Here is a 24,100-nt window from a genome sequence, read left to right on the forward strand (position 1 = left end):
GGAAACTATGAGAAACAAGCCAGAAAAATAATATAGAATATTTATTTCTAATATTCCTATAGGGACTTAATGTATGCTATATTTCATTTCATTTCAGATCTATTACTACGCATCTCTTATAGATCACATATACATTGTGCCTGTAGGGACGACGGATTATAGTAATTATTTACCTTTTGACATTTTTCTCTATTCATGTGTAATAGTCGGATTACTACAGAGATTGTTTGATTCTTTTAAAGTTGTAGTTTGGGGTATAAATTAAGTCTAAAGGGCAAATATTATTGGTTATAGTGATTTCATATCATAATAAAAACGGTTTCATTTATGACCTCTAGATATTGTAATGCCACCTATTTGTATAATAATCGTATAAAATACGTCATAATATCGGAACATAAGAGACAGAGGGGCAGGACAATGTATTTGTCCCGTAGGAGGATGCCAGTGTCGGGATGCAGTAGTACAGTCCGTATCATGTAACGTAGGTATACGCCCATTATAACTGTAGAGGTCCCCCTTTTACTGACTGCTACACGCACACCTTTGTTGCACCTCCTCTTGATTTCCATGCAGAGGAGCACAGGGTAAGACGGAAAGAGAGAGGCTGCGTATGGACTCACGTACATCAGGGAAACACCCCGCACCCTAACTGTGGGGGAGCTCAAGGAGAAGAATCCCTTTACTGGTGATCAGTGTGATAAAGCAGGAAGATGCTGCTGCGCTTGAATGAATGAGGATGCTGACGCTGTAGGTTGCGCGGCGTGCTGGAGACATGCGGTACTCTTCACTCCTCAGTCAGGTCACACTGTAGTTACTGTAAAGTCGATCCAGTCAGTCACAGAGAAATTCTTGATACACTCTTTTCTCTTGCTGGGATTTGTCCTTGCTGGATGCCGGGATGTCTGCTTCTCCTTTCATCACTCTGCTCTTGGGTAAGTTAAATGCACGTTCCCGGCTGCAGTTGTGATCACCGATTTTATGTGGACTGCGTGTGTGTGTTTGTGTGTGTGTGTGTGTGTGTGTGTGTGTGTGTGTGTGTGTGTGTGTGTGTGGGTTTGCGTGGCATTAACGGTCAGACTCGGCAGTGCTTCACGTTTTTATTGTGGTGTTTACTGTCGGACAGATTTTTAGATTTTTATTTGGAGAAAACTTTGAGTACATGAGTTGCGTTGGTGTGGCTGACTAGTTGTCAGTTTTTCAGTTTTTGGTTCTGTTTCAAAGAGTAATGTGCATATACCACAGACCCAACATGATGCATAGGATAGGAGAAAAAATGCAGTGCTGGCTTACTCATAAAATCCAAACCATTTATTATTATTGATGCCACTAAGTACAATAAAGTCACTGTAAACTCACTATTGAGGAGTCCACATATCGTTATTATATGAATATTATAGAAATATGATGGTGATGACATTGTTGTACTTGCATAAAAAGAGGAGGTATCAAAAGCTCACCACCTAGTGCATAGCCACAATAAAAGTTACTATAGAAATGTCATTGGAGTATTGATTGTGTATTTTGTAGTTCCAAATAAAAAGTACATTATTATTAAAATGGAAATATATTACCAAAAGTCTCACTGTTGTCCAGGCACTTTAAGCTCATGTAAGGTAATACCAGGCTGATTGTTAAACATAATGATTGTAGTATTTCTGTTATTTATTTTCATTGTGGCAACGATGTGCTCAAAGCAGAAACTGGAATTACTGCTGACATTCAGCTTTGTGTTTCTGAAAAGGAATTCCACCTTCATTCGAAGAGAAGAGCAAGGCACTATGCTCAAGGACACACTTTCCTAAGTTCTTAAAGTCAAAGGCCTGAAAAAAAATCCACAGTAGACAAAAATTTTTGTTTGATCTGCCCCAAAAAAAATTGTTTTAAGGAATCCTATCTCAAACTTGATGCCCGCTAGAGCCAGTATTCCAGCAGTGTTCCTCATCTGATTAATGAACACTAGTAACTGTCCTCTAGCTGGAAACCTCAGAACAAAGACTTGTGTCTGTCATGTGTCATGTTACACTGATGTTCAGCCTGTAGCTGCACCACTAACAAAGCATCCCACCCTGGATTTGTTGCATATGTGTCTGAACCTTTACAACCAACAGAAAATACACTTTTATTTCCAAGTGAATAATTCTGGGTGCTGTCATAGACACCTTTTCTATATTGAACAATTCCCTCTCTCTAGACCTTTACATCTGATATCACTGTTCTAGGGAAGCACAGAATCTCTCTCCCTCACTCTTCTTATGTTTCTCTCCCCCCTGCCCCTGTTTCTGTCACAGGCAAAGTGTTCCAGGACAAAAAACAGGCACATTTTATTCTTTAATTAGGTGCTATCCCATTTTAGAGATTGTGTGGTGTCTAGAAGACATACATTTACATTAACATCTTATCCCTCAAAACTAGAGACAAAGTGAATAGTTTTTGGGGTGCTGGCTGTACAGTATCTTTTTGCAGGGAATTTTCTATTGTCATTGTCATGTATTGTCATTTCAAGAAATGACAATACATCAATGCATAACCCCTTACATGTGACTATAAATACAGATATGTTTAGTCTGGTACAAATGAAATAGACACAAGATGTTTATTATCTGCTGTGAAATGCACAAGTGTAGAAAATAAACAGGCCCTTCATTGATTTTCACTGCTTGTTTGTATTTTAGAGAGCTTGCCTCACACATGTGAGTACATCTCACAATCAGTCGTCGCGACAGTGCAGGGCTATGACATCACAATTAGTCCAGCTGTCCATGGGGTGATGGGAGATTTCATTAGTTGCATTATGGGAGCGAGTTCGACAGGCCATGGCAAAAACAGCATGTTCTACCTCATGGCGCTTCCTCCTTCACTCTGTAGCTGAAAACTTGTCCTTGCTTTTGCCACAAATTAAAAGCAGCTGAATAAATCTGTTGGATCCACAGTTCGATTTTAGTTTTTAATGAACAGTTGCATTTTCTCTGAGAAAATGTAGACACAAAGCTCTAGATATTCATAGCTAACATATTTGAGGATGGTCTGCTCTCTGTACAGTGCTGACTTTGTGGTAATTCACCTCAGGGCTGAAGCAGAGCTCACACCCCAGGTATGAAGATTTCCAAGGCATGCTGTGCTAAGAGCTATTATCATCCAACAACTGCCTGCTCTGGTGACCTTGACAATTGGGGTAATACAGTATCACACAGGCTTTTTACAGGAGAAGTTTCATCCATCATTCATGCTGAAAACAGCAAAATTAGCCTGATGAAAATAATTAATTTCCTAATTGACAGAGACTGAATGAACGACTATTGTGGGATTTATGTGCCACACAGATGATGAGGAAATGATGCTCTTGTGTCTTTTGGGCTGGACATTCACTCTCCAGCTATTCCCTTGGGTTTGTCTCCTTCACCCAGTTGATATTCATTTCACACTCTATTTTTAGTACACTTTCATTGTGACCTTTATGATATGCTTTTTTGTGCCTCCTGTCCTGTGCAGCATATCACAGTGATCTTCAAAGATCAGCTGGACCCAGTATCTCCCGCCTCACCTGATATGCACTGTATGGCATTCTGGATGTGCCTTCACTGAGTTGATCACACAAACAATGAGTTAAGCCGTATCTGTCTCTTTGTCTCTATATATAGAGTAGATCACTGGGGGGAGGGCAAAGGATCTGTCAAGTGTGGAGATGACAGAAGTCTCCAGTGCCAGAGGTTGGGATGTGACATCTTGCAGCGCTCTGGCCTCGAATCTCTGGCAGCCGTCCTCCCTCGTCTCCCCTTCATCCCTGTCTCTTTCCTTCCTGTCTCCTCTTTCCACCTCTGCAGTGTGTCTCATAGGTGACTTTGACTGTCAAATGACTCAAATAGGTAGATAGCCTTAGATTTGTTGTTGTTCTTTGGGGTGAGGGACTGTCCATGGACTTCACTGTGTCCCTCTTTCTCTCTGATGCACATGCCAACTCTTCTTTCTATCAGTTGGGGTTCACCTTGGGTCTTACCGCGTGCTGCCAGCATCTCGCTCAGGCCCATCATGTCCGACACTTTAAGTTAGTCAGAGCAGAGCGCTGTCACATGTCCTGTGCAACATACACTCACAAGACTAGGTGAGTGTGTAGGTAAATAGGTAAATATATATCACACTGAGGTTGCAGTGGATGGTGGGTGGGCATACAAAACTCTGACACTAGAGACAGGGGTTTGCATCTTGAGTCCCAGGTGTGGTTAGGTTTAGAAAACAAAAGCACCTTGGTTAAGGTTAGTGAAAAACATAACCATAAAAATTAATATTGCCATTGTCCCTACTTGAAGATATTGTGCAGCAAGATCTAACATCCAGTAGCATAATTTGAATATAATTCCGGCAGAATTGTTTCTAGCAAACACAAAACAGACGTAAATTAATGCCTTTTAGGCGACAGGGTTAGATATTTCTGCCATTGAAATGAACTGCATCCTTGCAATTTACGACATAATTCCAGTTAATTACAACTTGGATCTTGTTTGCAGGGTTGGCTGTCATTTTAGTTCTGATAGCATTGTCACATATCTGATGTGACTTCACTGGGAATAACAGATAAGAACTATGAATAGAGCAAAGAAGATAAATGTAAGTACAGTACGTAACATGCATGACTCATGGGTTGGATGTCAACCTGCAGTTACAGCTGGGCTTTGATGTGCTATGTTATAGCTGATAGAAATGGGCAAAACAACAAAAATAATACCCAATTTCAATAAACTCAAATGATCCTTTAAAGGTTCAAAATGAACTATTGATATGGCACGTTTCAATTGTTTTCTTGCGTGATTCTTATAAATATAGAAGAAGTCAAAATTAGTCAACCAATCAGCAGGCTATGCTGCTATGTTGCTATAGGTGCTGCAACTACATAGCAGCATAGCAGCATAGCAACAGGTTATGTATCTTAAGAGACTTTATATGTCCTGGGAGGACTTCATCAGACCTCTTGACTTTATACTAAAGTTATTTGTACAATGTAGTACAAAGTCAAGGGGTTGTAAAATGTAGCACCACAAGCTAGCGCAGCTCTGTAAATGGAACTGCATTCCCTCACATGCTCAGTGACGTCTACCTTACACAGAACTACTCTCCTGAGACTGAAAATGTGATGCTATTTTTAGTCTTTAGAGCCGTTTCTAAACAAACTAAAGTAACCATTGTCTTTGGGGTGAAGGAACATGTCACCCAGTGCAGTGTGTGACTCACTGACATGTTTTTAGTACAGTATTTTTTGCACCACAGCACAGAGGAACAAGATAAATCTGGCTTTGGATGCACACACAATACTTGTTAGCAGATCAGTTCATTGTTGGTTTGGCTCTGCACATGAGATTTGTTTACACTATGACAAATAGATCACCATACATATCCTTTAATACCCAGAAAGAATCAAGTCATCAGAATGATCTTTAAACCAAATGAGCACAAAACTGTTATTGATATCAGAAAGACATTGATATCCTGTGTTTGTATGACTTTTTTGGTATATATTATCATTATCAGGAGTTGTAACAAAAATAATAGTATAGATTCCTCTGATGCTCCTGTTGAACTCACTGGGACTGAATATGTGTGTGTGTGGGTGTATGTGTGTGCAAGCATGTGGAAAGCGTGAGTTTTAATTAGCTGAGCATAACAGCAGGGGGCAACTTCCCCTTACTGAGTGCCTCTTCAGCCAGCTGACAAAAAAACTGTGACACACTCACATAGGGAGCAGCTATGCAATCCATACAAGCCAGAGGTGGTTTATGAAATAAGCTGTGTTGCAGCAAAAGAGCTTCAGGCCTTGTATTTATTGCATAGAGATTAAACGTTTCTACCGTATGCTTACTTACATGACGGTCACAATCTCAAAATAGTTTTAATATACACTTTGGAACAAAACTGTTTAAAGCTGAGTTTACACCTTGAATTGGTCTTGAGAATTGAAATGTCTGACTAGATTGAGAGCAGGAGGCATTCTCTCCACCCAGCTGCTGAAAGAGGGTTTTGTATGACTCCAGTTTCCTGTAATGGGGACCATATGTTCTCAATGTTTTCACTGTGAAAAATGAGGTTGATATTAATTTCCAAAATATTTGTCTTGCAATATGAATTCCACCCACACTACAGATTTACAGACAGTTCAATCATGCATGTGCGTTTTCTTGAGTGTGCTGCAGTATGTTGCAGCGATACTTATGGAGTTTGGTTGTCAATGAAACTGAGTTGTTTGTGAGAAGTAAACATTCGACAACAATCATGCTGGTGACTCCCGGTGATTCACTGTTCTGCTCATTAACACTCATCTGGATCACTGCAGAGCTGTCAGGAACATCTGAGGATTGCAGATGGCATGTATGTCTATGTTCAGTTTTGACAGTTGTGTTTCTTTAGATTAGATGATGCATTTATGTCAATACCAACAATCTGGTCTTTAGTAAATGACAGGGAGCAACGCTGAAGTAGATGTAATTTATTCCTATTTCTGTATGGAGGCTTGACTGATGCAGAGTTTTTTAATCTGACACTAGAAATCAACAATATCTGATCAATCTGACAACACTCCTGCAGGGCATGTCTGCTGTCTGAAAAGTTCTCTTCAGAGTAGTGCACATAGAAGGATCTAAGAAGCAAGAAAGCATGGCTCATACAAGCTGTATGATGAAATATTCTGTGCACTCCCACTCTATGTTTCCCCAAAGGCTGATGCTGCTTTTTTACTGATAACGCTAATTTGTGTTGTATGAATCCTCTTAAGCTGATTGATAGAGTTTTTGAAACAAGGGCTGAAAGTATGTGACAGTTAATTGGTCTGCGTGTGTTTTCTGTGGAAATGTGGAAATTGAATTCAATACGACTGTGATGATGAAATCACCACTTCACACTTCAAGGAACTGTGAGAGACACTGTAAAAACAATTGAGTATAACAGCCTAACCTTTATATAACCAAATAAATTCTGTATTGAGGCGTTAACATAAATTGGTTGGTGTTGCAGATATCATTAATAGGCTTAGTCTTGTCTGCCTGAACTGCAGCAGCACTGAATGATTTGTGAGTGCCATGAAGGCAGGGGTGTGCCATTAACAACCACTGACTGGAGAGTATCCGGAATGAAGCACCTATTTTCTCTGGAAATGAAAAGCAAATAGAGTGAATTGATCCCTGTTTGCTGAGGATATCAAGTCACCCATTAAACTGAGGTTAGGGAACTGCTATGCTTATGAAGCAATTCTGCTAAACTAAGCTTTCTTCTCTGTCCCACACTCACATTTCATCTCCCTCCTACATTCCCTCTTTGTTTTCCCCTTTCTGCTTATTTTGTTCAAAGACTACACCCAATATCTACTTTGAATCATTAGACTTAAATGAAGCCCTCCTGCAGCCAGACTTATAGGATACCTATCTTTTGATTTTTATCTGAAACAGATTGCAGGATCTCATCCCTGTATATAGGTTAATGTTTTTAATATATGTCGAAGATCAGGGTTACCTCTCTTTGAAATTTGCATCTCAAGATTGAATATGTCAGACCACGTCGACAAGACCTCTCCTGCTCCAAAAGCTCAGAGAAATGCTGCCAAGAAATACAGCCTTATTTTGTCCACATTTGGAGAACACAGCCTCTGTATCCTTTGTAGCCCTCAGTACCCAATAATCCATTACCTGCCGGTCAATGGTTTAATGGTGCAATCAGGCAGCCTGTGTCAACTTGTAAAGCTGGGACATATTCACATGACATCAAATTTGCCAGGGGCCACATGCATAAAACTCTGTGTAGATTCATGACTAAAACTGTGTATACACACAAATCCAGAAATATGCATACACATTATTTTCAACAGAAATGTTTTATAAATCTCATTGTCTATCTCATTGTGGAAGTGGTTGCAGATGCCCAAGCCTCATTTCCACTCCTAGAATTAGCCATAAATGGATGAAGACACGCCCTTAAACCAGCAGTTTTCATATCGATTTGCCACCTGCTCCACTAGTCTGTACACCTGTCAATGAAACAGTGTGGCTCTTTATATGCCATTAATTCATCACATGGACCTGTAAACCATTGTTTGCAGTGATATCTCAGAAATGTAATCAATGATTTGTTTGTAGCGCTCATATCTAAACTGACTTTACAACATGTGCCACAACTAAGGATAAAATATAAAGAATGTTAACAGCAAAATAAAATTCTGACTACTATGTAAATTAAAAGAATAATACAATTAATCACACAAAAGTAATTAATAAATGTTACATTTATAAATGTGCCTATAATTGGCATTTTACAAATCTCTGTAAATGCAAAAAATAAATAAATAAAATCACACAATCAGTGCAACTAAAGCAATGTTTTACTAAAAGATTCCGTTTCTTACCTTATATTTCATCTCCACCTCAACACATCACCCTAGGATTGCTTTAGAAAAACATCTCTATGCATGGTCTGAAGGAATGTGTGAGGTGTGCACATTCTCACCTTCTCACTTCTGTTTTTATAAATATTCATGTTCATGTTCAGGTAAACATCACTCAGTGCTTTATATATATTTCCTTGCTGTGTGCTGAGCAGTCAAGCCTACATAACTCTAACTGGACTAATTAAAAACGAGGGGCCACACAAGGAACACACGAAGGATCACACCGGCAATCTAGGGACCGCACTCAAAGAATGGTATGCTAGTGCACACTACTAGGGTTATTAGCATTAGCTTGAGCTTGGGACGATATTATTGGCTATTTGATCCAATATAAAAAAGATACAATTACAATTTGCCATGACTCACATTCATATTGATGCACACCTGTCTTCACAAAACAGACAGAGAAACTTAACAAGATTGAGCAGCAGACATGTAGCTCGCTGCTGCAGGAGGAAGGAATAAACTGCCGTAACATTGCCTGGAATAGCGTCACATGATCAAGCAAGGGATGCTGACAAATGTAGTTCTTAAAGAATAACATTTTCTACAGCCGCCCGTGTATTTGTGTAGCAAATATAGTCCCTACAAAAGTCCCTGTTAAGCTAGGGGGACGTGTCATCATCATCTGGCACCTGAAGCACCACAACCAGCTTGGCCAGTGGTCGAGTGCAGGTACGGTTCTTCAGCTGCACCTCTGTAGACCAGATTTTGCATCCAGGGAAAGCTTTGGTGACCTTATCGACTGGCCACATGACTCGAGGCAACTGGGAGTCCACTATCATCAATACCTGACCCACAGTGAGGTCGATCGTAGTGTTCCACCACTTCGGAGTTGGGGGCTTGGGAGGTATCAATGTATAAACTGGCTCCAGAGGTGGTCAGTGATGACTTGACTTTGCCTCCATCTTCGGCTACCAAGAAAATCACTTGACCTATAGATTACCTGAGGGAGGGAGAGATGTGGAGATGTGAGTTAGGAGATGTGAATCAAAATGCTGGACAATAAGCTTGGTTAAAGGATGCTCTGAAGGTAGCACAATGGGGTGCAGTGCATCAGATTCCAGGCCTTCCGCTTGTTGTAAGCAACCCCCAACCCTTACCAGTCCAGTAACAGAGTCATACTTGGGTGAGAGTGCACTCAGAAGACTATTTGGGCGCACAGCTTGTCCCTTTGACAGGACATTGACTTCCTCTGTGAAATTGTCATACTGAGCTGACTTGAGAAGGACTATTTCTGATTTGATGCATTCAGCAGCAGTCATAGAAGGGGAGGCCGCCCTGTAGAGAGACTGGTGAGTTGCCTTCACAAGCTCCTCCCAGGATGTAAATTGGCTTGGGTTTGGAGTAGCAGGCTTAGCTACTGTCACTTGGCCACAAAACACCCCTTTGCGTAACTTTTCACATTTAGCCTCATCAGCAGGTGGGCTGGACTGGCCAGTATTCTGGAGGCTGTTGCAGAAATGTGGGGCCCTGAGCCCAGCGGCTGGTATGAGTGAGGTCTGGTCGCCACTTTTGGACTCTGGTGGATTTCTTCAATCAGAGTTCTGACAAAAACCTTATAATGACAAGACTCAAATTGCAAACATGTCAACACTGTAGTGGAATCAGTCCACAGGATGATCTCCTGCAGTGGCAGAGTGTGTTCAGCATGCAGAGACTTAGCCAGCTGGGCTCCGGTCAGGTCTGCACTTAGCTCCAAACAAGGCACAGACAACTACTTCCGGGGAGCAATGTGGGATCTGGCCATTAGGAAAGAGGTATGGATATGACTATGAGTATCTGTGACTCTCAGGTAAGCTACAGATCCGTAAGCTTTCTCTGAAGAATTACAGAACACATGCACCTCAAAGATGGAGTCAAGGGAATCTGCACAGGATGGCATATAACACCTTGCCATGATGATACCTTGCAGGTGAGAAAGTTCCTTCTCCCACTCTACCCAGGCATTGAGGAGCTCACCAGTGAGGGGATCATCCCAGCCTCTCTCTCCTTTTCAGAGGACCTGTTCAAGGACTTTCACTCTGATCTTATACAGGCTAATATTACCCAGCAGGCCACACTGACTTGCAAGAATGCGGTACATATTGCAAAGTGTTGGCTCAGGGTAGGACACTGCACGATGCTTGTATCCCAAGGTATTGGTGGGGCAATGCTGACGAAGCCCTCTTGACTCTTGTGGATCAGCTGTGTTGAAGGTCAGCCACAGCTCACAACCATCTAATCTGGCAGAGGTAGGCAGGAGGGACACAATGTCAGGTACCACTGTCTTATCTCAACTCCTCCAGCAGCTAATGATTTCCTCATCTTGTCAATGAGTTACTTTGCTTGGTGTTGGGCCTGGAGGGGACTGGAGACAGTTGTCCACATAAAAGGCAGTGCGAACAGACTCAAACATGTCTTCATTCCCTTCTCTGTGGTCTTGGACATGGCGTTAGACAGCATAAGTGGCATAGCACAAGCTGCAGGTGGTCCCAAATGGCAGCGCTCATGATTCACAAACACCTGAAGTGCACTCATGCTGTCCATCTCTCCAGAGAAAGCGAAGCAAAGGGCAATCTTCAGGCAGAATGTGCACTTGATGAAACACTTCACTGATATCGCCGCTTATGGCCACCGTATGCTGGCGAAACTGAAGCAATACTCCCAGGAGAGAAGGGCTCAATGTAGAGCCTGGCAACAGGAGATGGTTGAGGACAGTTTACTGGTACTCAAAGGAGCAGCTGAAGACCAAGCAGGCTTTATTGTTGTGGTACACCACACCACCAGACTGTTCCAGCTTGTGGATCTCTTGGTTGTGTGCATCAGCTCAACCTGGGTCCTTTAGCATCTGATGCTCCGTGGCTCTGAGAAGAGCTATGACTGCTCCTGGAGGTGCCTGAAGGCAGGGGAACTCTTTCCGTACTGTTTGACTCCATCCACTGGTTCACAAATGGTCCTTGACTCCAGCATATCCATGGCCTGTTGGTCTTCCTTCGAGCGCATTACCTCTTTCTCGTTCCGGAAGGGTAGGATGTAAAGCTGCCACAGCTGTTTTGCATTCTTGTAGAGGTCTGGAGTCTGAGCAATGAAGGAAGCGTGTAAACAAACACTCTCATCTGCCTGTTGCGGTAGGATACTGGCGAGCCCTTGGAGTGCCCAACCCAGCTCAGTGCAGATGGCACTGGCCTGGCCCTCCTGGTGGTCCATGGAGTACAGGCTGAACAGGGGTGATGAAGTGAGGGTTATCGGACCCAATCAGAATCATAGGCTTCATCTGGCTGAAACCTTTAAGGGGAAGTCCTTGAAGATGGCTGTATCTCTTCTTAAGGATTTCTGTTGGGCAAGATTGTTTAGCTAATGCCAACTGATCAGCAGTAAATACATTCACTATACTATGTTTCACTTTTGGCTTGGCTTTGGTGGACACTTCCAAGGATATGCTCCCTCCATGTAGCTGTAGGGCATTCTGACGGATGGTTCAAATGGCTAGCACTTTGTCTGTCTTCTCAAGGCCGAGGAACTTGATTGCTGCAGGAAGTATAATGGTCCTCTCTGAACCATCATCCAGCACTGTGAGGGTGTCCATAGTCTTCTTCCTCTTGTGGAGTTGAACAACTTTCAACATCACTTTGCCAGAGTGACTAGTGTGGTCGACATAGATCACGTTCGATGTAGTACTTATGGTGAGGATATCAGGGTTCTGCTCTTTGGCCATGGCAAGGTTGTGCAGCACAAGAAGGTATTGTTCTCCACAAGTACTGCAGGCTTTCTTTGATGTGCATGATACAAGTACAATTTGACAATTTGCCATGACTCACATTCATATAGACACACACCTGTCTTCATAAAACGGACAGAGAAACAAGCTTGAGCAGCAGACATGTAGCTCGCTGCTGTGGGAGGTAGGAATAAACTGCTCTAATATTGCTTGGAATGGTGTCACATGATCAAGCAAGGGATGCTAGGAAACATAGTTCTTAAAGAATAACAGGGAGTTTTCTACAACAGTTGGAGTTGAGATGTAAAAATAAAAAAGCGGAAGCTGATGATGGTAATGAGCTCAACCCTGCAGTAGGCATCATATGATCGCGGTATTGTGGTTATCATGACAGCCCTAACAGTACACTTCTAATATCATTATTTCCTCCACAGCTAGGAGTGTAATGGTACATGTATTTGTCCTTTTATGACCCCTCCCTTTCTACCTGCAGTGGTTCAACTGGCCACTTCCTGAAGGAGCTGGCAGTCAGGGAGGGTCGGTAAGATAACGCAGGTCATGCAGGTGGTGACACTTGGATAGGCCTCCACCAAAGCTATATCTATCAGTCTGGTCTCTGTGGGTACATCCCAAGTCTCTTATTTGATCTTTCCTTGCTCCTTGCTCCTCACCTGAACCTGAAGTTGTTCTGGTCCACCGTTTTGACGGACATCTCAAGTCTTTTATTTCTGCTGCAAGGAGCGAAGAGCTAGGAAACACAAGAGCAGCCTTCACACTGGCTGACACACCCCCTCATTGGATATCAGTTATTGATTGGACGCTGCAGCTGATCGGACTGATCTGATACACCATAACATCACTGCAGTTTCATACCGACGTGGAGACAGATAACAGATGAAATTTAAGTGTATCACTCCCAAGTTTCTAAATTTTATTTTTTTTTCTGATTCATCATCTAGTTAAAATATGTGTTAATTGTCGGTTTGATAAAAAAAAAAAAAAAGACACAAACTCCATTAAAAGTCGCTACAGCTGTTAAAACCGACTGCCAGCTGATCAGCTGTGATCAGCTGCCGAAATCATCAGAAATGGATGTCGTTTCATATAACATCTAATGTCTCTAAAAAAAATTTCCTCGTTTCGTCTCTCCTGGCTTGGTTTCCTTGCATCTCTCCATGTATCCACGGTGGGAGGGACTAAGACACAAGGAAAAGACGCAAGTGAGGGAAACGTAGGTGGAGTTCAAGAGACTTGGGATGCACCCATTGTCTCTCTATCTCTCTGAGGCTCCACATCTTTCCTGGTTTTGGATTTGTTTTGATGCTTTTTCCTGCATTCCACAGTAGTATACACATTCCTTACTTATCCATACATTCCATTCACTACTGATGCAGTTACTCTCTACACCTCATGCCTTTTGTAAATAGTTATGTTGTTTTGTTTTCCAATAAAATATTCAATTGGCACTTTAACCTGACTTGTCCCCCTCTTTTGCCCTTGTTAAATCTGTGGTCATGGTGATATAGTGTATGTGATATGACTGTGTACATCTGATCTGACTGATGAATCTGTTGCCACTAATGCAAATTATTTTTTTTTTTTTGGCCAGTGTCTGAATGGCGTCTGAATAAGGTTAATTACACAAGCAAATTCTATTTAGTGCATTACGATTTGTGCTTATTCTTTAGTAAAACTTTGAAGGTTTCTGTGGGGATTTTAATGCAGGTGCTGTTTCCCTTCCTGTTCACCTGTGTTTTTGTCACCAGCTGTCTCTCTTATGTCTATTCCTGGCCTTTCTATCTTGGAGCTCATGCAGGGTGACAGCCTAACTGCAGTGTGCAAGGCTTCTAATAAAAAAACAACAAAATGTTACCATTCCTACTCTGATACCTACCTTGGCTTTGTCTGTGGTGAAATGTGGCATTTAGGATAGGACATGCCTTTTACAAGAGCATGAGAAAGGACAGAATGGATCCAGTGTTTCCTGAGTTTTCCAGACTTTTGATGTGATATAAAAAATAAGATGTTTAAGACTGTGTCTGGGTGTGAGGGACACAGGCAAACACACAGGCCACATCACATCAGGTTTATATAGGCCTGTCAGTTTCCACAACAGCTCGTGATACAGTAGCTATCTCGCCCTCATGAAATGTTTCTCATTTTTGTACGACTGTGTGAAGTGATGGGAGATAACAAGGTGCCTCGTCATCGCAGCAGTAACAAGCACAAACATCTCCAAAATGTAAATCCTTTCTGACAGGCAGAAATACTGTATACCATTCATGCCATGAACCCTCTCCACATGGCTGCACTCCTGACACTGCATTACATGCAAACATGGCTACTATCTTTGCTCTCTCATTAACTGTTTGCCAATTAGCTCTCAGTTCTGCTCAGCTGTGTGTTCCTATATAGTAAAAGTCCTGATTTTAATGGCCTACTCTTTGTTTTTCTCTCACATTTGGATCAAATTTCAAAATATGCTCATTTGCTATCCTTGTTTAAAATAGTCACTCAAAACTCCAGGCAGCATGCCATGACCACTGTCTCCAACTGGTCCACACAATAAGTTAGAAGTCCTTGGTTTAGCATGGAAACAAAATAGGGTCATAAGTATTGTAGCTGTGTATCACCATATCTGAATGTGTGAAAACATGCGGTATGAATACATTCAAATGTGTGAATGTGTAAAAATGTTTTCATCAAATGAATTCAAATGTTTGAATGTCTAAAAATATCTGAACAAAGAGATTTAATTTTTGAATCCGTAAGGAGATCTGTAGCTGAGCATGACATTTTGTGAACAAATGAAAAAGATTTGCACATATAATTTCCAATGTGTGAGTGCATAAAGAAGATTTGCACAAGGTTTGCAGTTGTACATCTGTTTGTGGGTGAAAAAAGTTCACACAGAACTCAATTGTATGTGTGAATCGCAAGTTTAAAGCTACAAATCAAATTGATGAGAACAAATCAAATATACCAGTACAAATACTTTTGTCCCACATTTGACACTTGAGGGCCAAACGCACTGACGGCGCCTGATGCATGCGTTTTGAAGTGCACCTATTGTTTTAAAATGCCAAACACTCACCAAAAACGTTATGAGACATGTCAAACTGCCTTGATGCCCCTACTCCAACCTTGTTTCGATTTTGGACTGTCAAATGAGGACCCAACGACCAAAGCTGTGTTTTGTGCAGCTGAAAAAGAGAGTGATAGCGCGAGAGAGCTGAGAGCACCAGCAAGAGAGAGAGAGACGGACACAGTGCGGTGGTGGTCGAGCAAGGAGAGCAAGCAGCAGTAGCATGAATGAGAGAAATAAAACATTATTTTCTGATTGTTTCATGGTGATTATGTTCTAAAGCACAAATAAATAACCATCACTCAACAGACTTATTGTGGAAACAGACGCTCTTAGTTTCAGTTTCATTTTCCTCTTCTGCATTTCTCTTTTTCATTCATGCATTACATCCTACCAATGCAGCAGTAAATACAAAGAACAACAGGACAAATCTGTGTTGGTTCTGTGGTGTTGGCATTTCAAATCTGATGCCTGCAGTGTGCCATAGAAGCAACAAATGACATGCGTCAAATGACATCAATTGTCGCTTTCAGTGTGTTTGGGCCTTTAATCCTTAATAGCCAATGGGGATGCTCAGGTTAACATATCATTTGACTATCCAATCAGGAATATCATTTCACTATCCAATCGCAGAGCCAGAGTGGCGAGTCTTCTTCGCTGTGAGTCTGTGGCTGCGGAAAATTACTGCTCTCTTACAGAATCTGGAGCACTGACACTGTTATTGATATCTCACAGTAAATTGGGTATAAAACGACTCCAAAGTTTTCTATCTGGAGATGAAAAATATGTTCCTGACGTTAGCTAATTACGGGAAGGGTACATGAATGATAATAAATTAATCTCTTTGTGGTTACATGGTAAAATTGCCAGCATTCTCTGCTAACGTTACCACTGTGTTAGCTAGCTAACTTAGCCAACCTTAACAGGAGCTACATTGATTTTGCTCAAAGAGATGGGAGCAGAAATTAGGTTATGTGAGTCCATTATGAGATAATGCTATTTGGGTTAGACGATGAAGCTGCTAGCTTAAAGTTATTGTTAGTTTCGTTAGTCATGATTCTTCTTTCATTAGTGGTGTCTGGCATTATAAAGTAAAAAAAGATTCCTTAACCCTATGGAAATAACATTTTTTAGACTCATTTTTTTTACTCCAAGCTTCCTGATTTCCCTCTTTAACGTTCCTCGTTCTCAAGAGTATTTATGAAAAATTACATGCTCCACTGATTCCTCCATTTGACAGTGCTCACATAATCCTGAGGGATGTTTGTGTAATGCACCACACTACTAGCCTACTCAATTCTTGATTAGCCAACTGCGTGTGCTAATATTCTCTGATGCATGCAAGGGGAGGGGTCTATGATGTGTACCAGAGAATGAGGACATGATTAATGATGATAGGGTGATGATAAAAAAAATCTAGAAATCTAGAATCCAGATTTACTAGCCTGATGTGACATTTTACTTACCCTAGGCAATCAGGCAAGCCTTATTGTTGAACCTTGCTGACTGAATTGTCCTCGGGCATAGGAAGAACATACCGTATGTGAATATTTTAAATGGGTGGTATTCGCCTTTAACTACCATTGCAAACATTAGAACATTCTGAGAGGATGATGCTCTGAAGCACAACTCTCGTCCACACATCCCACACTAGACAAGAGTTTCATTCCCTTGAAGTTTGCCACAGGCCTACATTGCAGCCAGCTACTGAACCAAGGAAGACTAACAGCAGCAGCACACGCAGGCCAGGCAGCGCTACAATCTCACATAGTGATGTTGTTTAATGATACAACCCTCATAGTTGCTGAAATGGAAAATTGCATTACATGGTTCCACTCTGTTAATTATTTCAATGATGTTTGCAGCAACAATGCATATAAAAAAGTTTTAATAATCACATTACAAAAGTCAACATGGATTTCTGCGAAAGATTTTGTTATTTGGTTTATGACCCATCCCTGAATAATATGTTATGTCCCAGAAAAAATGTTCAATATTGATATTTGATTGTTGATATTTTACATGTTTGAGAGGCAAAATTTAAAAAAAAAATGTTCTAATACCATTATGTTTGCTGTATGTGTGTGTGTGTATTTATATATATTTATATAGATATATAAAGTATTTCTACGGTCATACATACATATATATGTATAACAGTAGAAATAAAAAAGATGTATATATATATATATATATATATATATATATATATATATGTATGTATGTATAAGTATATGTATGTATGTATAACAATAGAAATACTTTTAGAATGTTTTATTGTGTTTCTTAAAGCTGCTGTGGGTAAGATCTTGTAAACTTACCTGCCATTACCCTTGACCAAGGCACTGGCATTAAAACTAGTAAACTTAAAACTTTAATGTCAGACAGTTATGTCCCTGTGGGGACATTACCCTGTGGGGACAGCACAACATGTTTAGGTATAACAGAGCAGCTTAACATCGATGAGGTAAAAAAAAAAAAAAAAAAAAAAAAGCATGCAGTTATAGTAAAATATAAATATAAACACAAACCCCTTGTCAGGTATCTGTCTACATGGGTATGAATTGTAACAGTATGTATGTGCAGGGTACCAGGGTAGGAATTTCACAGTGGCCATGACAGCCATGGTCTCATTGTACGCCCTATGGCCACCATGGCATTTGTGGCGCTGCTACTGTCATTCGCAGAGGTCTCCTACTCTCCAAAACAAATGCACATGGTGCTAAAACTGGTAAAACACTGAATAAAGCAGTTTCATGTTAAAAATGTGTAAAAAGTGTTTCCCCGAGGCTGTCCAGCAGATAGAGGACATTAGGAGGGGCTGTGAGCTGAGCTGCCGCTAACATTTGCTCACCTTAACCATTAACTTAAGATCCGCCCGATGACTAAAATCCTCCATCCAAAAGATACACTTAAAATGACCAAGATCTAAAAAGTTTATTGTACAAATGTGGCTTAAAACTGGATATACTGGCGTATACTCTTTGGTGGACGCCATTGTGGTGGTCAACCACAATGCCAATGCATGTGCACAAGATGATGATGATCTTGTGCATGTATACTCTTCGGTAGAGGGGGTATGACGCTATTGACAGTTGACCGAATCAAACAGACCATTACCTTGATTAAAATTACGGATTTCTCTAGGTTTGAAAATTGTTGGAAACAAAACATTTGGGATAATTTAAGATGATGTTGAGTCAGATTAAAGACACTTTCTCTCTCTCACACACACAGGGTATTGCATTTTAATACTCTGTTGGTTGCAATAAGACCCCTCCTGCTGTTCAGTTTCATTCCTTTAACTGACCTCTTTGATTTTATGACACTCACCCTCCCTCTTTTCCTAGAAGAACAGGTATGGCAATTGAGAGTTGTCAGAGAGCAAGTAGAGGAGTACTTTGCTTTGTGTTTTTCACTGTACATTTTAGTAAGAGACATAACATAAAGGAGGCATGTAATATGACAACTTTAAATGTTTGTGTTTTTTCTTGAAATTAAAAATGAATAGTTTTTCATGTCATTGATGTTTTTTTCTTATCGGAGAGTCAGGTTATTTATTTGTAGGATTTGGAGCCTACAAATAAATAACTCATTTGTCTGTGTGCCCTGGCGTGTGGCCTTTGTGCCCTAAAAAAATTTGTGACACTGAAGACCAAATGGCCTTGCCACTAAAATGACAAAATTCTAAGCCTGCAGGGTACAGTCATTTATGTAGTTATATACAGGGACAAGTTCTATACATTGTGTGCAAAAAGTAAAATGTACATAGCAGATGTCCAGAAGACATGCATTCAGGTTTGTGCAAAAATTTAAATGTCAATCATACATTAAACCATTACACTGAGGGTGATGAGGGTAACTGCATGGAGATGGGTAAGGTAAAATGGGTTGGCGTTTACAAGCACACAATATCCTATGTAAACAATGAATTGAAAGCACAATTATTCACACTACCTGCATGCAGACCAGGCACTATTAACCAGTATACACGCAGCTTGATTTCTGTCCCAAGGAAGAAAAAATGTTCATGTGCTTACAACCATGGATGTATAAAGAGAATTGGATACAGGAACAGCACCTGGCTTTGAAGCAAATTTGACATAGTGGCCAAAATTTGTAATCACAATGTCACGTGATGCATACTAATCCAAAAAGACCTTTTCCCATAGACTTACATTGTGAAGGAGACATCTGTAAATCAGCGGATAAAGCATCACAACCCTTGTGAAATTACTTGTTTCACTATTAGAATTTGATCCACTCAGTCCGATCGCATTTCGAAAGTCCAGAAGAGCCGCATGATTGAATCGCTTTATCCCCATTCAAGTTAGCCGAAGGGCTGCCATCTCAGCTGGCAGAAGTCTGGGCCATGGGTGCATGCAGCCCATAGAGCGTGCGCAGTATGTTTTCATCAGGAATGAACAGGGCCCTGTCTCCAATGCTGTATCCAGTTCTCTTTATACATCCATGCTTACAACATGAATACAGTTTCTATGCATTATTAAAAAACTGGGTTCACTGGAAGTTTATGAATTCAATGTGGCGTTATATGCCTGAAAAAAATTGGGAACTCCTCCATCAAGGTGTTCCTCAGAACGTGAAGTGTGGGATGGGGGAAGGTCTGGTAGCCTGGCCCTAACCATGGATGTATTATAAGAGCTGGAAAAAATGGCGCCCATTCAGTCCAATAAGAATTGCTCAGCTGGCACATGCGCCAAAAACAAGTTTCTAGCTTCAAGGTTTGCTTCCATGTTGTGCAGCCCACTGAATATGTGCAGTAGTGTTTCCCCCATTGGCCCCACCCGTGAGTTGCTGCTTGGCCCTTAGACTTCACATTGTGATGACATCATGAATAATAAAAGAAAAAGTCATAATTGACCTTGTTTGCAGTCCAAAGTGTCCTGTCAACAGTTTTACAGATGTCTCTTTTGCAACAGTGGTCTACGGGGAAAATGCTTTTTGGGCTGCATGGGTATTTTTCACTGCAATACACTGCGAGTGGCCCAATCCAGCTCTTATAATTAGGGATGGGAATCGACAACTGGTTCCAGTTGAGAACTGGTTCCAAATTGACCAATCCATTGGAATCGTATGCTTCTGAGCTTATCAGTTCTTCTGAACTCAACTGCGAGGGCAGTGCAGCCTCTGAACTGTTAACAGCGCACACATGCTAGAGTTATCTTCAGCTATCTTCTAATTCATTTTCAAAAAAGACAGGCATTTTTTGATTTAATGACTAAATAATTACCTTTGCATGATGACCGTGAAGTATACTGTGAACTTTCTACGCAGTCACTCAGAGACTAACATTAGCAAAGTGGAGCAGTGATCAGCAGTAACAAACGAGACTGGATGACCAACACTCACTCCAGCATTAAACAGCTTAAACCAGCTCTGAGGTGAGAAAAAGAAAATAGAATGGAAAATAAAAGAAAAATAACTCAGTGGTCAGTCTGTTTCACCTCAAAAACTCTGTGCCCGCTCAGTGTCTTGGTCAACGATGGCTTTCCCCAGAGCTGCGCTGCTAGCTGCTCTCCACTGTGTAGAAAACAGTTTATATTATCTGCTGGTATTTCAGCATCTGCAAGTACAGATCATAGCCATGTGAATCTGACGGTGATAAGGGGTCGACCACAGACCAAAGTACTGTCATCTCTTCATCAGAAAGCAGTGACTCAAATTCAGGGACCAGAACTCCACTGTCTGAAGTGTCACAGGTGTCACATCACTGCACCCTCCCAGTCAACATCTGGGTCTGTAAGGCCCTTAAGATTCAAGATCTTTTTTACTATCATTTTACAACACAAGGTTGCACAATGAAATGTAGTCTGTAGTCCCCCAATGCCACTCACAAAAACAGAAACCACATAAATGGGCCAACAAACAACAAGTCACAAAACAAGACAGTTTTTTATGTTGTAGTGCAGAGCATGAATTGAGGAGTCTCACAGCCTGTGGAAAGAAGCTGCTCTGTAGTCTGGTGGCAACAGAGAAGTTTATTTCTACATCACCTCAAGGTATTCCTTTTCTTCAAGTGGATTTATGATGTCCCATTTGCCAAAGCTGATCAGGAGTGTGGTTGTGCTGTCTGCAGAGAATGACCAATTCTGCCAGCTTCAAATTTTTTGAGGGATGCTTAGAGACATGGTAGAAAGACATAGTGAACACAGAGGACATGCAATGTGAGATGTCAAGGAAACCATCTTAATCAATTTTGTGAAGCACATAATAGATGCAAGTGACAGCTCACACCACAGTAACAGTCACACCACAATGCCCGTTATATATCTAGCTAATGCTACACTTGTATTTAGTGCTACGCCTGGAAATCTTACATTGTATTGCTTTCACTGCCTTTCTACTCTATATCATGGGAAGTTCCCCAGCAGTCTAGAAGTATAGCAGCATGACTGAGGGCTGATCCAAGGCGAGCCTGGCTTTATCAAAAAGGAAAGTTTTAGGCCTACTCTTAAACGTAGATAGGGTGTCTGCCCCCTGGACCGAATCTGGAAGATGGTTCTACAGGAGCCTGATAGCTGAAGGCTCTGCCTCTTATTCTACTTTTAAAGACTGTAGGAACCACCAGTAAGTCTGCATTCTGGGAGCACAGTTTTCTAGTGGGGTAATACGGTGCTATGAACTCTTCAAGATATGATGGTGTCTGACCATTAAGGGCTTTGTAAATTAGGAGAAGGATTTTAAATTCTATTCTAAATTTTACAGGAAGCCAATGTAGTGAAGCTAAAATGGGAGAAATATGATCTCTTCTTCTAGTTTTTGTTAGTACAGGTGCAGCTACATTTTGGACCAGCTGGAGAGGCTTTAGAGACTTGTTAGGGAAGCCTGATAATAAGGAATTGCAATAATCCAGCCTAGAAGTAACAAATGCATGGACTAGTTTTTCTGCATACTACTGCTCACTCCCAGATTCCTTACGGTGGTGCTGGAGGCCAGGGTAATGCCATCCAGAGTAGCTATATCATGAGATAATATGTTTCTAAGGTGATTAAGGCAAAGCACAATAACTTCAGTTTTATCTGAGTTTAGTAGTAGAAAATTGATGGGAAAAGACGTTCTCTTTATAGCAAGCTAAACTATATTAACATCCATCCATCCATTTCTGCTGCTTATCCGGGACCAGGTCGTGATGGCATCAGACTGAGTAGGGAAACCCAGACATCCTTTACCCCGGCAACCCCCCTCAGCTCCTCCTGGGGGATCCCAAGGCATTCCCAGGCCAGAAGAGATATATAGTCCCTCCAGCAAGTTCTGGGTCTGCCCCGAAGTCACCTACCAGTTGGATGTACCTGGAACACCTTCACAGGTGTACCACCACAATGGTCCAGTACAACGCTTGCTTTACCGCTGATGCGCCTGCACTGATATGCCTGTTAACCTCATGCTTCATCTTACCCTCAGTCATGAACAAGACCCCGAGATACTTGAATTCCTTCACTTGAGGCAGCAACTCACTCCCAACCCAGAGGAAGCAGTCCACCTTTTTCCGGCAGAACATCGTGGCCTCAGATTTAGAGGTGCTGACTGTCATCCTGGCTGCTTCATTTTCAGCTGCAAACCAGTGCCTGCTGGAGGTCATGGTGTGTTGAAGCCAACAGAACCAATTCATCTGCAAAAATCAGAGAAGCAATCCTAAGGTCCCCAAAGGACACTCTACTTCCCCCAGCTGCGCCTTGAGATTCTGTCGAAAATCACAAACAGAATCGGTACCCCATACCTCCTAGAGCACTGCCCACAAGGTTCCCCTGGGGGAACACGATTGTAAGCCTTCTCCAAGTCCACAAAGCACATGTAGACTGGATGTGTGAACTCCCATGACCCCTTAAGTATCCTTACAATGGTGAAGAGCTGGTCCACTGTTCCATGGCCAGGACAGAATTTGCATTGTTCCTCCTGAATCCAAGGTTTGACAATTGGCCAGAGCCTCTTTTCCAGCACCTTGGTATAAGTTTTCTCCAGGAGGCTGAGTAGTGTGATCCCCCAATAGGTGGAGCACACTCTTTGGTCCACTTTTTTGAAAATGGGAACCACCACCCCAGTCTGCCAGTCCACAGGCACTGTCCCCAATCTCCATGCGACACTGAAAAGGCGCACCAGCAATGACAGCCCAACAATGTCCAGAGCCTTCAGCATCTCAGGGTGAATCTCATCCACACCTTTTGACTACCTCAGAGACCTCTGCCAGGGATATGAGTGAGGCTTCCCCCGAGTCATCCAACTCTGCCTTCTCCATAGAGTGTATGCCAGTCGGGTTTAGGAGATCCTCAGTGTTCCTTCCACCACCCAATAATATCCCAAGCCAAGGTCAGCAGTACTCCACTCCCATAGTCAAACTATATCTAGTCGTTACTTTTCACCTCCGGCACTAGCTCTGGCTCCTTCCCAACCAGGGAGGTGAAGTTCCACATCCCTAGAACTAGTTAATGATGCCTGAGATCAGCGCATCCAGGTCCCTGCCCCTGCCTGCTGCCCGTTTGGCAAGGCACCCTACCCCAGTCTTGAATCCCTGCAGGTGGTGGGCCCATAGGGTAATGTAATTTCTTCGCGCTGTGCCTGACCGGGCCCCATGGGTCAAGGCCCAACCACCAAACATTCGCTCCCCTCCCAGGCCTGGCTCCAGGAGGGTGCCATGATCTCCCTCTAATGGGCGAGGTTATGAATCGTTCTTAGTCTGGACCCTCACCTGGGACCAAGGTGACAATTCTCAGAGGAGTATTAACATGTTTAGCTAAAAGCAAGCAGGCAGCCACTCACCTATTAACATTAGATTCAGGAGCTCAACTTGACTTTCCATCTCCTGTACACTCATATTTCAGTGTTTTGATCTCCAGGGTTATTCTACAAATTCATATATGGTGATACACAGCTACAA

The 24,100-nt window shown here is 41.8% G+C and overlaps 1 protein-coding gene across 1 annotated transcript in view; it reads left to right on the plus strand.

Moving 5' to 3' along the window:
- The first annotated feature begins 409 nt into the window (after window positions 1–409).
- The window catches only part of LOC137195114 (CXADR-like membrane protein), a 99,337-nt gene continuing 75,646 nt past the window's right edge, over window positions 410–24,100 (plus strand). The window contains exon 1 of the mRNA XM_067607189.1: window positions 410–935. Within this exon, the coding sequence (XP_067463290.1) occupies window positions 902–935 (34 nt within the window). The 5' untranslated portion in view covers window positions 410–901. The remainder of the gene's footprint in view (window positions 936–24,100) is intronic.

Source organism: Thunnus thynnus, chromosome 13 (genome assembly GCF_963924715.1).
Source record: "Thunnus thynnus chromosome 13, fThuThy2.1, whole genome shotgun sequence".
Taxonomy (NCBI): Eukaryota; Metazoa; Chordata; class Actinopteri; order Scombriformes; family Scombridae; genus Thunnus; species Thunnus thynnus.